This window comes from Nannospalax galili, unplaced genomic scaffold, assembly GCF_000622305.1.
Source record: "Nannospalax galili isolate Female #2095 unplaced genomic scaffold, S.galili_v1.0 scaffold530, whole genome shotgun sequence".
Lineage (NCBI taxonomy): Eukaryota > Metazoa > Chordata > Mammalia > Rodentia > Spalacidae > Nannospalax > Nannospalax galili.
Window position 1 is genome coordinate 1,616,470 of NW_008328331.1, and position 15,057 is coordinate 1,631,526.

General features: G+C 48.1%; 1 protein-coding gene and 1 long non-coding RNA gene across 3 annotated transcripts; one reads left to right on the forward strand and one right to left on the reverse strand.

Annotated features, from left to right (window-relative positions):
* Positions 1-2,063: 2,063 nt before the first annotated feature.
* On the reverse strand, positions 2,064-8,280 carry LOC103728692. Its single transcript, XR_607041.2, has 3 exons — positions 8,207-8,280; positions 7,789-7,842; positions 2,064-2,180 (listed from the first exon to the last, which is right to left on the reverse strand). It is a non-coding gene; the product is annotated as an uncharacterized LOC103728692 (long non-coding RNA).
* On the forward strand, positions 8,202-14,743 carry Rnf112 (ring finger protein 112). 2 transcript variants are annotated; one of them, XM_008826654.2, is made up of 15 exons: positions 8,202-8,582; positions 8,730-8,770; positions 8,899-8,952; positions 9,536-9,821; positions 10,009-10,215; positions 10,352-10,480; positions 10,700-10,804; positions 11,169-11,219; positions 12,085-12,141; positions 12,222-12,296; positions 12,452-12,572; positions 12,687-12,856; positions 12,931-12,984; positions 13,127-13,201; positions 13,297-14,743. In XM_008826654.2, the coding sequence occupies exons 1-15, from the start codon at positions 8,529-8,531 to the stop codon at positions 13,765-13,767; spliced, it is 1,950 nt and encodes a 649-aa protein (XP_008824876.1). In that variant the 5' UTR covers positions 8,202-8,528; the 3' UTR covers positions 13,768-14,743. The 2 variants fall into 2 exon arrangements, with proteins under 2 accessions (XP_008824876.1, XP_008824870.1); XM_008826648.2 differs by lacking the exon at positions 8,899-8,952 and having other exon boundaries at positions 8,509-8,582.
* Positions 14,744-15,057: the final 314 nt, after the last annotated feature.

Genomic DNA, 15,057 nt, shown 5'->3' on the forward strand with positions numbered 1-15,057 from the left:
ACCATCTGCACGTCACAGGGGTCAGGTGACATGACCATCTGCACGTCAGATGGGCAGGTGACACTACCATCTGCACGTCAGAGTGGCAGATGAAACAACCATCTGCACGTCAGAGGGGGCAGTTGACAAGACCATCTGCACTTCAGAGGGGGCAGGTGATATGACCATCTGCACGTCAGAGGGGGTATGTGACATCAACATCCGCATGTCAGAGGGGCCAGGTGACATGACCACCTGCACCGCAGAGTGGACAGGTGACACGACCATGTACACGACAGAGTGGGCAGCTGACACGACCATCTGCACGTCATAGCGAGCAGGTGACACGACCATCTGCACATCAGAGGGTGCAGGTGACACGATAATCTGTACGTCAGAGGGGGCAGGTGACACGACATTGTGCACTTCCGAGGGGGCAGGTGACACCACCATCTGCAAGTCAGAGGGTGCAGGTGACACGACTGTCGGGAGCTGGAGAAACAACAATCATTACCAAAAAATATAAAATAGCTCTACAAACAGTTGCCTTAAGCAGGAAATTCTGCTTGCACAAGTAACCTTGAGAAAGAATTTATGGCAAGGTTATCTTTCTCTTCCTCTTGCAAACAGTTCTCGAAAAAATGAGTCATGCAGTAATCTCTTGGAACACCTGGCAGTCAGTCACGTTACTGAATTGCTCAGTCCCCCTCCCATACCCATAAGAATGCTGTAACCTTTTTGACCAACTCCCTTAAGCCCTTCTAAATACAAACTGTATATAAGGAAAGCTTGCAGTTCAATAAAGTGGCCCTTGACAAGTGGACTTGCTTGGGCTCTGTCTCTTCTTTCTCGCCCGTTTTTCCTTTCAGGGAGTGGTCCCCCTCGAGTCTTACCTGTACAGGGTCCCCGCAGGCGGGGGCACATTGATACATCTTTAAAGTTATCAAGCTGGGCCAGGCATGGTGGTAGAGGGAGGTAGAGGCAGATGAATCTTTGTGAGATGGAGGCCAGCCTGGTCTACATAGCCAGTTTCAGGCCAGTTGGAGCTCTAAAGAGACCCTGTCTCAAAAAAAAAAATTATTGAGCAGTAAGTATGCTGAATTTTTATCTACCTACCTATTTATTACCTATGTGTGTGGTGTATGTTCAGGAACAGTGGACACAAGATTGCTGGCCAAGTGGTAGGCAAGTCCCAACCTGAGGTCACACAGCAAATCAGAGGTGTGGTAGCCAGCAGGTTCATGTTCCTTCCTGTCCCCTTGATTCCTGAGGACATCCCTGCCTGCTGGTAAGGATCTTAATTGAACTTCTGCAGGATGAATCCATCTCACTCTCTATTTCCCCTGTATCCCAGCTCCTGGGACTTACAAATAATTCCTCTCCCTGGATAAGTTATAATAGCCACTTAGAAACTGCTTTTGCTTTTAGAAAGCAATGGCTCCTCACTTGGGCTAAAGATGAAAGCCTTCATTTTGTGTTTGTCACTTTACTTTGGGTCAGACTCATGTATAACTGAAGAGGCATATTCATTGCTAAGGATTTTGTCTTCCTAAACTATCTTATCCCTTCTGAAACTAAAGGCACAGCAGCAGTGAGTTATTGTTCTAACTCTGCTATCGCTTTACATTCTAGGAACAGCAAATCTTGCAGGGCAGAACACATTTAAGATGAGAATAGTGATCTATGATGGAGCTGCCCTCTGGAGCAGGTCATCCTGTAGGAACAAGAATAGTCCCCTTCAGTGGGGGTATGATAGCAATTTGTAGTGATTCCTTGCCAAAGTGTACCTAAAACAAGGGTGGGATCATACCTTGAGCAGGACAGCTCATTCTGTTTGCCTCTTACCCCAGTGTCTACTCTTTTCAGTGCCCTGAAGATGAGCTTGGGATCCCTGAGCCCCTTTATCTGTTCCTCTTCCCAACATACATTGATTAAATCACCTTTCTTTGCTTTTCACCATTCCTTGTATATCCAGAGGTTTTAAGGCAAAAGCGTGGGCTCCAGCAGTCCCCCAAGGCTCTGCTACCTGTCCCCAATGCATCAGTTAAAAACATGAGTGGTAAAGAAAAGCAGAGAGCAGATTTATTCAACATGATCTTTTGGTTTGAATAGAGGAAGAACTGGGGCAAGGAAGTTAGAGGTATGACTAAATGATCAGTCCCGGTAGGTGTGGTCTCCTTTCATGATCTCCTCTTTGAATTCTGTAACACGGAACAAAGAAGTCATCAGTACTTGAGTTAACAAGATGGTTCTCATGAAATGATCTCTTCTACAGGGAGCGGCCTTGCCCTCATGGGTAACTGCCTTCCTCTGGGAGTGGATCTTCTAACTTTTGAGGTTCTGCTGTTCAAGGAACCCAAGGTGACTCAAGAGGAAAAGTGAAGGACAGTGCCTGCCTTGCCTCTCTGCCTTCAGCCAAAGTAAAGGGGACAGACACAAAATGAAGTGTGGATCCCAGGCTTCCATCCTGCTTTTAGTGACCTTGTGGGGTCAAGTGAGGAGTCAAGGCTTTTTAACGAAAGTAGCATCTAAACGCTTGTTTTGTCTCTTTAATTGATGTGTTGGTGTGGGAGGTCAAGCCCACCCTGCTGGGGCTGCTGGAGCTAAGCCTTTTTGTCCTAAATTCTAGTTACAAAATGGTTTTATGTAGGTTATCCTGACCCCAAAGCTCAGAGAGGTGAAGTGTCCAGAGTCTGCAGCTGGGAATTGAGCCCTGGCCAGTCTTGCTGCAAAGTAAGGATTGCACCAAAACTGTCACAAATTAGGTTTCTAAGGCACAGCTACCTGTGAGGTCCTGGCACATTCAGTGGAAAAGACTGAGGCAAAGAAGCCTCAAGAAGGTCATGACACCTGAACAGGTAAGGGAGGGTATCTCATGGGTGAGGAGGAGGAGGGGTGGAGACAGTGGTGCAGAGACAGGGGAGCATGTGGCGAGAGGGAAGGTTAGAGAGAAAGGGTCAGGACTGGGGCTAAAGGCCAGGATAGATTATGATATGATAGCAGGGAGTCATGGAAGATGTTTGAGCAGCATGAAGTCAGCTGTGCTGGGAGAACAATACTGGTTGTGGCTGGGAGGAGGTGAAGATCCTACTTAAATAGCAGTTAAAAGGTCTTGAGGTGGGAGCAAACAAGGAGGCTGTAGAGACAAATGGATCCCCCCGCCCCCAGCAACTCACAGAACCTGCTAGAGAGCCAGAGGGATCTGAGAATTCCATCTTCCAGCTTAGCACAGCTGTGCCAGCAATTCATTCTGTAAGCATTTTTAAAAATTTCTTATTTTTAAGTTCCACACTTGCATGTATTTTGCATGATGGTTTCAGGACTGTTGTTTTTTTTTCCTCCCAGTTTGCTGAAGACATTCTTGGTTATCCCCTTAACCTGCATCTCAGACACTCCTCCTCTCAGTCCTACATCTTTCCTCTTTCTCAAATTCTCATCCCATCATCTTTTTACTTCTTAACCGTAACTTCCTATAACTTCAACAGTCTCTAAAATCTGTGGACACTGGTGGTATCCCAACTTTCCCCTCCAGCTACTTTACCCACCTTGATTTTTCCTCTTTCTTTTCAAAGTGGATCTTATCCATATCCCTATCTACCCAATTTCCTCCCACATCCTAATCTTATTACCTAAAACCTTATACTCTACACTGTCCTTGGTTGTTTACCTTCCAGTAGTTATTGAAGTCTTAGGAACCACTGTCATTAACTGGCTAGTGCATTTGCACAGTGGGCTACCCAGCAGCTCTTATGCCTGTGGTTAATATTCTAGTCAGGGAATAATGCAGCGTTTATACCAGGCACACTGAGCTCCTGGACTGGGGAACTATTTTCTGAACTATATACTCAACTCTACCACACCCAAGTCCATTTGAAAATTGCAAATATTTCAATGGAAAGACTACAACTGACTAAAAATAAACCAAACAAAAATATATTCACCAGTTGCATAAACCCCAATGCAGTAATATAAACATGAAAAAACAAGACAAAAATGACTCCTCCAAAAATTACTAATCCTACAATAATGGCATCTAGGGCAAGTGAGTTAGATAAAATCCCAGATAGTGAACTCCAAAAAGTAGGTATCATCAAAGAAACACACAGCTAAATGAAATAAGGAAAGCAATGCCTGATATGAAAGAGAAATTCAACAAAAAGAGAAATGCCGAAGGACAACTAATTTGAAACACAGGAAATGAAAAACATGGTAAATCCAAAACTGTGGAAAATCTCAGCAATGGAGTGGATCAAGATGACAGAATATCTGAGCTTGAGGACAAGGTGGAGGAACTTAACATCAAACATGGACAAAGATAAAACAAAACACCAGTGGAGATTCTAAGACATATGAGACACTCTGAAAAGATCAAATCTATGGGTTACAGGCATAGAAGAAGGAAAAGAATCTTGTTTTAAAGGCATAGATAACATTTTCAAAAGAATCATAACAGAAAATTTCCCAGTTAGGAAAAGAGATGCTTTAGCTTCTCTAGGTGTTGGTCTGTAACCTGTAAGTCAAATAAATCCTTCCTGTGTTGCTTTGGGTTAGGGTGTTTGTCACAGCCAGAGAGAGCAAAGTAGTATAAAAAGTATTCCCAGCAAATGGACCTAGGAAACAAGTAGGTATTGATGTTCTAATTGCTGGCAAAATAGGTTCAAACCAAAACTAGTGAGAAAAGATAAAGTCATTTTATACTAATTAAGGGATAATCCCTCAAGAGGACATTATTATTTTAAACAGATAGGCCCCAAACAGAGGTGCCCCCAATTTAATTAATCAAGTACACTAGATATGAAGTCACAGATTAACCTGAGCACAATAGTAGTGGGTGACTTCAGTACCCCACTTTCACCATTTGACAGGTCATCCTGGTAAAAAGTAAACAGAGAAACATTGAATTAAAGGACATCATGAATCAAATGGACTTAATGTTGCAGAGTACACATTTTTCTCAGTAACCCATGGAATTTTCTCTAAAATAGATCATATATTAGGACAGAGAGTGAGCCTTAACAAACAGGAAAATTGAAATAATTCCTTGTATTCTATCTAATCCTAATGAATAAGACCATAAATCTATAGCAAGAGAAATCCTATAACATACACAGATTCATGGAGCTTAAACAACACACCATTGAACAATGAATGGGTCCTTAGGAAATAAAAAAGGAAATTAAAAATTCATAGAATCAAAAGAAAATGAAAACATAATATATCAAACCTATGAGATACAATGAAAGCAGTGCTAGAAGGAAGTTTATAGCTCTAATGCCTACATTAGAAAATCAGGAAGATCTCAAATAAATAAATGGGTAAATAATTTAATAATACACCTTAAAGCACTGGAAGAAGAACAACCCCCAAATCAATGCACAGAACTAAATCATTAAGATTAGGTCATAAATTTATGAAATGGAAACAAAAAATTACAAAAAAGAATCAACAAAATAGAGTTGGTTCTTTGAAAGACAAAACCCTTAGCCAAACCAACTGAAAGAGAGAGAAGACCCAAATTAATAAAATTAGGGATGAGAAGGCAGCCATTATAACAGATGACAATGAGATTTAGAAATTCATTAAGTCTTGGGTCAGTGAGATAGCTCAGTGGATAAAGGCACTTGCCACCAAGTCTGAAGACCTAAGTTTGATCTCTGGGTCCCACATGGTGGAAAGAGAGAACCAGTTCCCACAAGGTATCCCCTGATCTCAAATACACACACACACAGACACACACACAGACACACAGACACACACACACACACACAGTCTGTCTCTCTCTCTCTCACACACACACACACAAAATGAATAACTGTAAGCTAAAAAAATTTAAAAAGGAAATCAATAGGTCTTATCTTAAAAACATATACTCCACTAAATTGGAAAATCTAAAAGAAATGGCTGAATTCTAGATGCATATGACTTAGCAAAATTAAACCAAGATGAATCAGCAGCTTAATGGATCTACAACAAGCAGTGATTTAAAATTACTATTGAAGCAGTAATTTAAAATCTCCCAACTAAAAAGGTTCAGGCCCAGATGGATCACTGGTGAATTTTACCAGACCTTCAAAGAGAAACTAATACTAATGCCTCCCAAACTATTCTATAAAATGGAAAAGGAAGGAAAGTGCTAACCTCCTTTTATCAAACTAGTATGACCCTGATACCCAAAGCAGACAAAGTTGGGACAACAACAACAAAAATTACAGACCAATCTTGCTGATGAACTTAGATGCAAAATTTTTCAACAAAATACTTGCTAACTTTATTCAAAAACACACCAAAAAGTTCATTCACCATGATCAAGTTGTCCATTGCCAATGCTTTTGGTTTCCCACCATAACTAAGTGATAAGACCCTTTTGCTGAAGACACCAAATACTTTGGTTGCAGGACATAGAGAAATCAACCTGGACTGACAAGGACACTTCCTCCTTGATGGCTAGCTTTCAAAGTACTGGAAGGTATTATAGAGGCTGCTAGGTGAAAAAAGATATTGATGGTTTTACCTAACACTGAACTCTGCATGCTACAAGATTGACCTGACAGGCATGATGTGCCCACTGGTGCAACAGTGGCATGAATACTATAGGGGTAATCAATCACTTTCTGGTTGAATTTGAGGACTGTTCTACAGGGGGGACTTCATGCCTGATGCTGTAATCCTGGTCAAAAGCCCCAGGCTAGGGAGATCATAGGCCCTAGTGGAGAACTTACTACTGTTATTTTGGTTAAAGGCCATGTTGTCAAACTGCTTTCTAAATATTTGTGCTTATAACCATAGATCAGCGCTGCTTTCAACTTTGGTCAGAGAAGCTTCTTTTTTTGTAGTGGACAGTGGGGAATGCAGAGACTTGTAACTGGCTCAACAGCTGAAAATGAGTGACTGTTAAGAGCTCAGCCTTAAATGCTTAAATAGACCATCTACATCAATCCCTCACCCCTCCACCTTAAGACTCAGACGACATCAAAGAAGAGGGGGTTGGAAAGACTATAAGAGCTGGAAGATGGAGAAGAGCACTGTGAAATGCTGTCTTCTAGACATGGCATGGGTTGCACTCATGAGCTCACAGCAGTTGTGCTGTGCAAGATCTGCAGGAGATCAAGTCCATCAACATTCCACCACGGGTAGGGAGGAGCTCATGGCGCTCCTAGTTGAGGAGCTATTGACATTGATGGCTCCTGATGGAGGTGGAGTCATTTTTCTTAGAGGGGGGGTAAGTTGCCCATGCTCCAGTGTATGGCCTCACACCCATGCACATGCAGGCTGCACAACTGGATTTACTGAGTTATTTAAAAAAGGGGGGAGGCTGGAGAAATGGCTCAGTGGTTAAGAGCTCAGTGGCTGCTCTTACAGAGGACCTGGGTTTGAATTCCAGCACCCACGTGGTGGGTAACCACTGTCTGTAACTCCAGTTCTAGGGGTTATGATGCCCTCTTCTGACCTCCAAGGGTACTGCATGACATGGATGCATTTACATATGCACAGGCAATATACACACACACACACAGACACACACACAGACACACACACAGACACGCACACACACACACACACAACTGCAAAAAAAAGGATATGAATGTATGCAGAAGGGGTCCCAGGGAGAAAGAGGGACAATCAGGGGAGGATATGATCAAGACACATTGTATACATGTATGTATACAAAGAATTAATAAAAAGTCTTAAGGTGGCTCTTTACAAGCTTGTAGCAGAGGAAAAGCCACTGAGAAGAAAAGACACCAGAGTGGACATACAGGAGCCCCAGGTGCTGAGGAAGGTGAGCTAGGACATGCGCCAGTGACATACCCTGGAGTAGTGAGATGAACACGGCCACATGTAGCATGGTGGAATCCGGCAGCCCTGCACATAGTGGGTGCTCAGTCAAAGTAGGTCATGCGATTAAACGGACCAATAGCCTCTCTGTCTCTAGGTTTGCTCCAGTCGCAGCACTCTCTCCTGTTTCCCACACCCTGGAGTCTGCACATCCTGCCCAGGAGTCCTGAAGGATCCCAGCTGGCCCCATAGGGACAAGGTCCTACCGTTGTGCCAGGTGCGTCCATATGGTCATGGTCTCGGTCTCTCTCTCTCTCTCTCTCTCTCTCTCTCTCTCTCTCTCTGTGTGTAGGCCAGAGGTCCTCTCTCTCTCTCTCTCCTTTCCCCCCTCCCCCTTCTTCCCCCCTCCTTCCTGTCCTTATCTTTCCCTTCCGTCTCCATGGAGACTCACCACCTCAGCTTGCCAGCATTTAAGCGTCTGTCAGGGATTCTGTGCTGGGCTCGGTTCATCCTCTTCCGAAGCCCTGGTACCCGCAGCCCTGTCTCCTCCCTCTGGGGTGAGTCCAGCGGCAGCCTTCTTTGCAGCCTCATTTTTTTCTGATCACAGCATTTATTCTCCAGCCCTGAGAGCAAGGCAGCCTCTGAGGAGCCCACCCCCGTGCCCCACCCTCCACCCGCTCCGTTAGCCCTCCGGGAGAAAGGCCATCCTACTTCCGGCAGAAGGTCTCAAGTGGGCCTCCTCTCTGTGCATCGGACCCTCTGCCATTCCTCCCATGCCTAGGCCCGCCCTGTCAGTCACTGCTTTTTGTCATCGGCTTGGCAAACGGGCAAGTCTTTAGCCCTAATATCTGGGAAAGAGTTGGGGTGGGAGGGAGCCACCTGGGAGGAAGGATGGGTCTGGGGAAGGTGATCCTGGAAGCCCAGGATGAAGATAGAGTGTGGATTCTGTTCTAAATCTTCCCCTCCCCCCTCAGGAGAGAAAAGGAGGCTTCATGGGAAACAGCAGCAACAGTTGGTGAGCCTCGGGGACTGACTGGCTGGGATTGGTGCAGTGGGTCTGGCAGGTCAGCTGGCAAAGCTGGTCCAGGAGCATGGATCTCTGCAGTCTAGCAGGCTGCGCTCCGCAGGGCTGTCCTCAGGGAGGGAGCCACAAGGCTGGATGGGCCAGACTGTGCAGGGAGGGACCGGGACAAGCAGGTGGGTGCTGCGGGGAGGCAGATGCTCAGCTCAGAAAGCACAAGGAATCCTCCAAGAACCTAGCCATCTGTTCAGCTGCAGAATGGCTTGCCTGGGGTGCCAGGAGGCTGCCTACAGCCCTCTTGACTGTCCCAGCAGTGAGGGGATTGTAGAGTTTGTCACTCCTTGAGGGGCCCTTGTTGCAAAAAGCCTGGCTGTCCTAGAGGGTTTTCCTGAACGTTGGCCCTGGGCACCTGCAGCTGGGGCAGCATACCACATCATCTCTGTTGAGTATCTCTGTTGATCGGTGGCCAATCTCTCCTTTGGACAGGAGATGGGCAGGACCTCACTCATAGGTGCATGACTGGAATGTGTAGAGCCAGGGGTCCCTGAAGTTTTCTTTCTAGGATATTCTTTCCTCACTGTTCTATTACCCTTACTCTGTGATAGCCAGGAAGTGAGGAACAGAGCTCCATCCCTCTAGGTGGCCCCAGGAAACTGAGGTGGTACAGAGGGACCTTCACCTCCAAGCTGTCAGTCCTCCAAACCCTGCACCCATCAGGCACCCAGCTTTAACTGATGTCCCTCCCCTTTTCCCCACCAGGTCCCATGCATCAATCCCCAAGCTGGAGTTGGGCCTGGGACACCGTCCCACACCGCCCAGGGAGCCACCTACTTGTTCCATCTGCTTGGAAAGGCTGCGAGAGCCCATCTCGCTGGACTGTGGCCACGACTTCTGCATTAGATGTTTCAGCACACACCGAATCCCAGGCTGTGAGCCGCCCTGCTGCCCCGAGTGCAGGAAGATCTGCAAACAGAAAAAGGGTCTCCGCAGTCTCGGGGAAAAAATGAAGCTCCTGCCACAGCGGTCGCTGCCCCCTGCACTGCAGGTGAGGGACCAAGCTACAATCCAAGGTTCAGCACTCCGACATCTTGGGTCATATTCAAGACTGGGGAGGAGCTATGGCGCTATTCTAGAATGTCACAATGGGGCTTGGAGTTTCAGACTAGACACACTCCCAACTTGAATTCGGTCCCACTTGGGATGCTCAGGGTACCCTTTTCTGTCCCATCTAGGAGACCTGTGCTGTGAGGGCTGAACGGCTGCTGTTGGTGCGCATCAACGCCTCTGGAGGCCTCATTCTCAGGATGGGGGCCATAAACCGCTGTCTGAAGCATCCGCTGGCCAGGGACACGCCTGTCTGCCTACTTGCTGTCCTGGGGGAGCAGCACTCAGGGAAGTCCGTCCTCTTGGACCACTTGCTCAGAGGCTTGCCTGGCCTGGTGAGGGCAGGGCTCACAGGAGGCTGCAAGGGGGCAAGGCAGGAGCCCTGGGTTGGCTCTGGGAGTGGAGGCTGAATGTGGAACCTGGTCTCAGGGATGCAAAGTGGACCAACTGATGCCCCTTCTCCATTTTCAGGAGTCTGGTGAGGGTGGCCAGCCCATGACAGAGGGGTCCCTGCCTGGGTTCAAATGGGGTGCCAATGGTCTCACCAGGGGCATATGGATGTGGAGCCACCCCTTCCTGCTGGGAAAAGAAGGGAAGAAGGTGAGGGAGAAAGGCAGAGGGAAGTTAGTGTGGATGAAGGAGGGAAAGAGGAAGGACAGAGGATGGAGAGATGGAAAGGGGAAGAGGGAGGGAAGAAAGGACAGGGATGGAGAGGATGGAGAAGGAAATCTGTGGGGGTGAGGACAAGGAAATTGGGTTGGGTGAAGAGTGTGGGAGAGCAAGGCAGGCCTGACCCCTTGATTTGTGCCCCACCCATAGGTGGCTGTGTTCCTAGTGGATACAGGGGATGTCATGAGCCCTGAACTGAGCAGGGAAACAAGGATCAAGCTCTGTGCTCTCACCATGATGCTGAGCTCCTACCAGGTGAGAGAGGTACCCAGATGGGGGTCCCCACTCCAGATCAGCTTCCTCAGAGCCAAGGGTATCACAGCTTTTGGTGTCTGGGATCTTTGCAGGTTATGGGGAGCCTTGGAAGGAGGAAGGTGCTCCTAGCTAGTGAAGGTGGGCAGATGGGTCATTCTAAAGGTGGGATGATGGGCCTCAGGGGCAGCTGGAGGATTATAGGACCACAAGACTATCCAGGTCTGCTGGAAGGTGGACAGCCCCTTGACTGAGAGGCCCTCATGCTGGGCTGGGCATGTTCTGAGATGAAGAATTCCAGGAACCCCTCACTAGGCCCTTTCCTACCTCTGCAAATCTTGCACCTTCCTGTTTTCCTTCATTCTAGATCCTGAATACCTCCCAGGAGCTAAAGGACACGGACCTGGGCTATCTGGAGGTAAGACAGCCTCTAATGTTGGAGGTGTTGATGCAAAAGCACAATGTTCAATTCAAAGAGGATAAGAGAGTTTATTTTGGAGCCAAATATGAGTGACCATGGCAGGGAACACAGATTCGGGTTACCCCAAATTCCATGTTCCAAAGTGGTATCAGTTTCATGAAATTTCCATGCTAATAGAACAAAGAAAGCCATAAACCAAGACACTTTTTAAAAAACATTGATGGAGACATTAGAGAAGCAGGTTATAGTGAAGTGGGAAGAATTCTGCTATAAGCTTTAGACACTATCTGACAGGCTTCTTAGCCCTTGGGTTGGTGGAAGCTGGTGGTCTGCTAAGTTAATACTTTCCAAAATGTTTTTATCTGTTAGTCACAGGATGTTGTCAGAAACACAGGTGGGCAAGGAATGGCTATTTAAGGAGTAAAGAAGGCTGAAGATAAATGGTAATTAGGCTCTGGACCTGCAACATTCCAAACTCCACAATCATTGAAGTTCTAATCAGTTGATCTGTCTTCCAGACAGTTCACTTTGAGGATGCAGGTTTTTTTCTGGGAACATTTGTTCACAGAGGCATTACCCCAACATACCCTGACCATAAGGCCAGGGATTGGGGGGCTGGACCACAAGGAACTCATGCCCTCCATTCTGGCTTATGATTTTACGACACTTGAAATGCATTAATGGACTTTAGGGTAGAGAGTTGAACATGAGATACCTAGTTTGGAGAGAGGCAGGAGAATCTCCAAGCTGGGAAGCAGAAAAGTTGGACCCTACAGTGGTCCAGGGACCTAGAGAGATGTCTTGGGGCAGATTGTAGACTTTGGAATAGCTCAGCACTTAAGATCTCTGTGCCTATCTCCAGATGTTCATCCATGTGGCTGAGGTGATGGGCAAGCATTATGGGATGGTGCCAATCCAGGTGAGACCCCTGTTTCTTGACTTGTCAGCTCAGATACTGTCAATCCCAGCTTCTGGGACCAAGACCCTTTTCTCTTCCAGCATCTGGACCTCTTAGTTCGTGACTCTTCTCCTCACAATAAGGCAGGTCAGGGACATGTGAGTGACATACTCCAGGTGAGTAGTGTAGAGGGAGAAAACTGGTGACAGAGCAGCAGGCAAGGGACGGTGGGAGGGTCCTGAATGTTCTCACAGAGGGATGCTGGGCCCTGAGTGTACTCAGAGGGAAGCTGCTTCCCTGGCTCAGAACTCTCTGCAAATTGATCTCTTAGAAGCTGTCTGGCAAATACCCCAAGGTCCAGGAGTTGCTCCTAGGGAAACGAGCCCGCTGTTACCTCCTTCCTGCCCCAGGAAGGCAGTGGGAGAATAAAGGCCAAGGAAGCCCAAGAGGCGGTGAGTGTCCCCAAGGGGCCAAGACCTCCTTGGCACTGCCCCTCAACAGCTCCCAAGCCCTCTGCCTTGGTCCCCAAGGCTGGGGCTTCTCAGTCCAAGGAATCTCTTTCTCAGACACAGAAGATGACTTCTGCCACCTTCTCCGGGCCTACATCTCGGATGTGCTGAGCACGGCCCCTCAGCATGCTAAGAGCCGCTGTCAGGGGTACTGGAGTGAGGGGCGTGCTGTGGCCAGGGGGGACCGACGCCTGCTCACAGGTCAACAGCTGGCACAGGAGATCAAGGTGTGAAAACTCCCTGGAGGCCCTGGTCTTGGCAGGCCCCTGCTCTCCCTGACCGGGACATGCTGTCTCTGCAGAACCTCTCAGGCTGGATGGGGAAGACAGGGCCCAGTTTCAACTCTCCAGACGAGGTATGTATGCCATCAGGAGGATGGGGTCAGCAAGGGAGGCCTGGGGTAGGGGTCTGTGTGCCCTGGGAGTGGAGATGAGGAACCGGCAGCACCTCTGGCTGAGGAGGAAGAAGGGAGGCAGCCTGGGCTTTCCTGTGGACAGATGGCCGCTCAGCTGCATGACCTGAGGAAAGTGGAGGCTGCCAAGAAGGAGTTCGAAGAATATGTGAGGCAGCAGGTGAGTTGCAGGGCTTACAAGAGGAGGCTGTGCCATAGAGGGGATGCCTGGGTACCCCATCAGAGCATCTTCTTTTCTCTGTTCCATTGCCATAGGACATAGCCACCAAACGAATCTTCTCTGCACTCCGAGTCCTGCCAGACACTATGCGGAACCTCCTTTCGACTCAGAAGGATGCCATCTTGGCTCGCCATGGTGTGGCTTTGCTGTGCAAGGAGAGAGAGCAGACCCTGGAGGCCCTGGAAGCTGAGCTGCAGGCAGAAGCCAAGGCCTTTATGGACTCCTATACAATGCGCTTCTGTGGCCACCTGGCTGCTGTAGGGGGCGCTGTAGGTGCTGGTCTCATGGGCCTGGCAGGGGGTGTGGTGGGTGCAGGCATGGCAGCAGCAGCCCTGGCTGCTGAAGCAGGGATGGTGGCGGCTGGGGCAGCAGTGGGGGCCACTGGGGCTGCTGTGGTTGGGGGTGGTGTGGGTGCTGGGCTGGCTGCTACTGTGGGCTGCATGGAGAAAGAGGAAGATGAAAGGGTGCAAGGAGGAGACCGAGAGCCTCTTCTTCAGGAAGAATAACAGCTAGGCTGTGTGGAAGGGTGAGAGTGAGAGGAGATGGGGACATGCCAGGGATTCAGTGGGGACGATGGTGCACTGCCTCTGCCACTGAGTTGGAGATTCAGGGTGACTCCAGGAATCTAGGGAGGCTGTCTGGGAAGGAGGCATTGTTGGGAGCAGCAAATAGGGATTGGGGTCCATTTTTGGCTGTAGATGATTGCTACTTCTTGGAGCCCAGGTTCTCCCACTACAAATGAGCTTCCACCATTCCAGTTTATTATTTTCTTGGAGGACCCTGGTCTGGAAGTTTTCCCCTGGGTGCAGAACCCTATCCTTTCAAAGATAAGAGAAGCCCAGCATGACTGCCCTTGGAGCTGGGGGCCCTGACAGTGACTGGGAAGAAAGAGATGGAGAAGAGAACGCAGGGCAGAGGCTGAAAGTGGGGCATGACAGACAGTAGCATACCCCTGGGGTCCAGACTTACTCCCAAGGCTACCCTGCAGGACTGACATGGCCGGCTGCCTTCACCACCTCTGCAACTGGGCATCTGGTATATATCCTGACCCGACCTGTAACCCAGCTTCCTGCTGGCCTCCTGGACTTGTGCCCTTGCCACACCCACTGAGATGAAGGAGCCCCATGTTCTTTGCAGAATGCCCTCACCATGGCAGATTAAATGCCAAAGAACCACACTGTTGATTGCATTCTGAGCTAAGGAGGTCTGCACCAGCTTCTACCAAAGTCTGGTAAGCAAAAGAATAGAGAAGGAGTTCCATCCCTAGATGTAGCCTTCCTCCCCTGAGCCTCTGAGCCCCTCTGTACCACATTATAAGACCTTGATGCAGCTCTCTGAACAAGCCCTCACAGAGACATTGTGGATTGGGAGCCTCTCTCAGGGGTATGGAAAGTTCTAGGAGGACTTCTGGGATATTAACCTATAAAGGATGTCTGGCATATGACCCTTTATTTTATATAAAAATAAAATGTGTGTATGTGAACGCCAGCTTCTCAGTACATCATTGAAACAAGAACTTGGCTTCCAGAAGACTTTGGGGTGGGAGGAGGTAACAAGGAGTTCTATAACTGGGATGTGGTGGTTGGGGATGGGGACACTGTAAGTCAAAAGTGATCTGAAGTTAGTTGTGGTGGCATACAACTTTAATCCCTAAACAAGAGGCAGAGGCAGGTGGAGCTCTGTGAGATTGAGGCCAGCTTGGTCTACATAGCAAGTTCAAGACCAGCTGTACATAGTGAGAACTTGATGATCTTGTCAGTAGGGAGCTGGCATCTGTTCTGGCACAAGACAAAAGG

What these genes read in the sequence shown, in the direction of transcription:
- Rnf112 (XM_008826654.2), top strand. Translation starts at nt 8,529, where the DNA reads ATGCCTAGGCCCGCCCTGTCAGTCACTGCTTTTTGTCATCGGCTTGGC. An exon ending in GGAGGGACCGGGACAAGCAG is followed by an intron (nt 8,953 to 9,535) that starts GTGGGTGCTGCG and finishes TTTCCCCACCAG; the next exon opens with GTCCCATGCATCAATCCCCA. An exon ending in CGCTGCCCCCTGCACTGCAG is followed by an intron (nt 9,822 to 10,008) that starts GTGAGGGACCAA and finishes TGTCCCATCTAG; the next exon opens with GAGACCTGTGCTGTGAGGGC.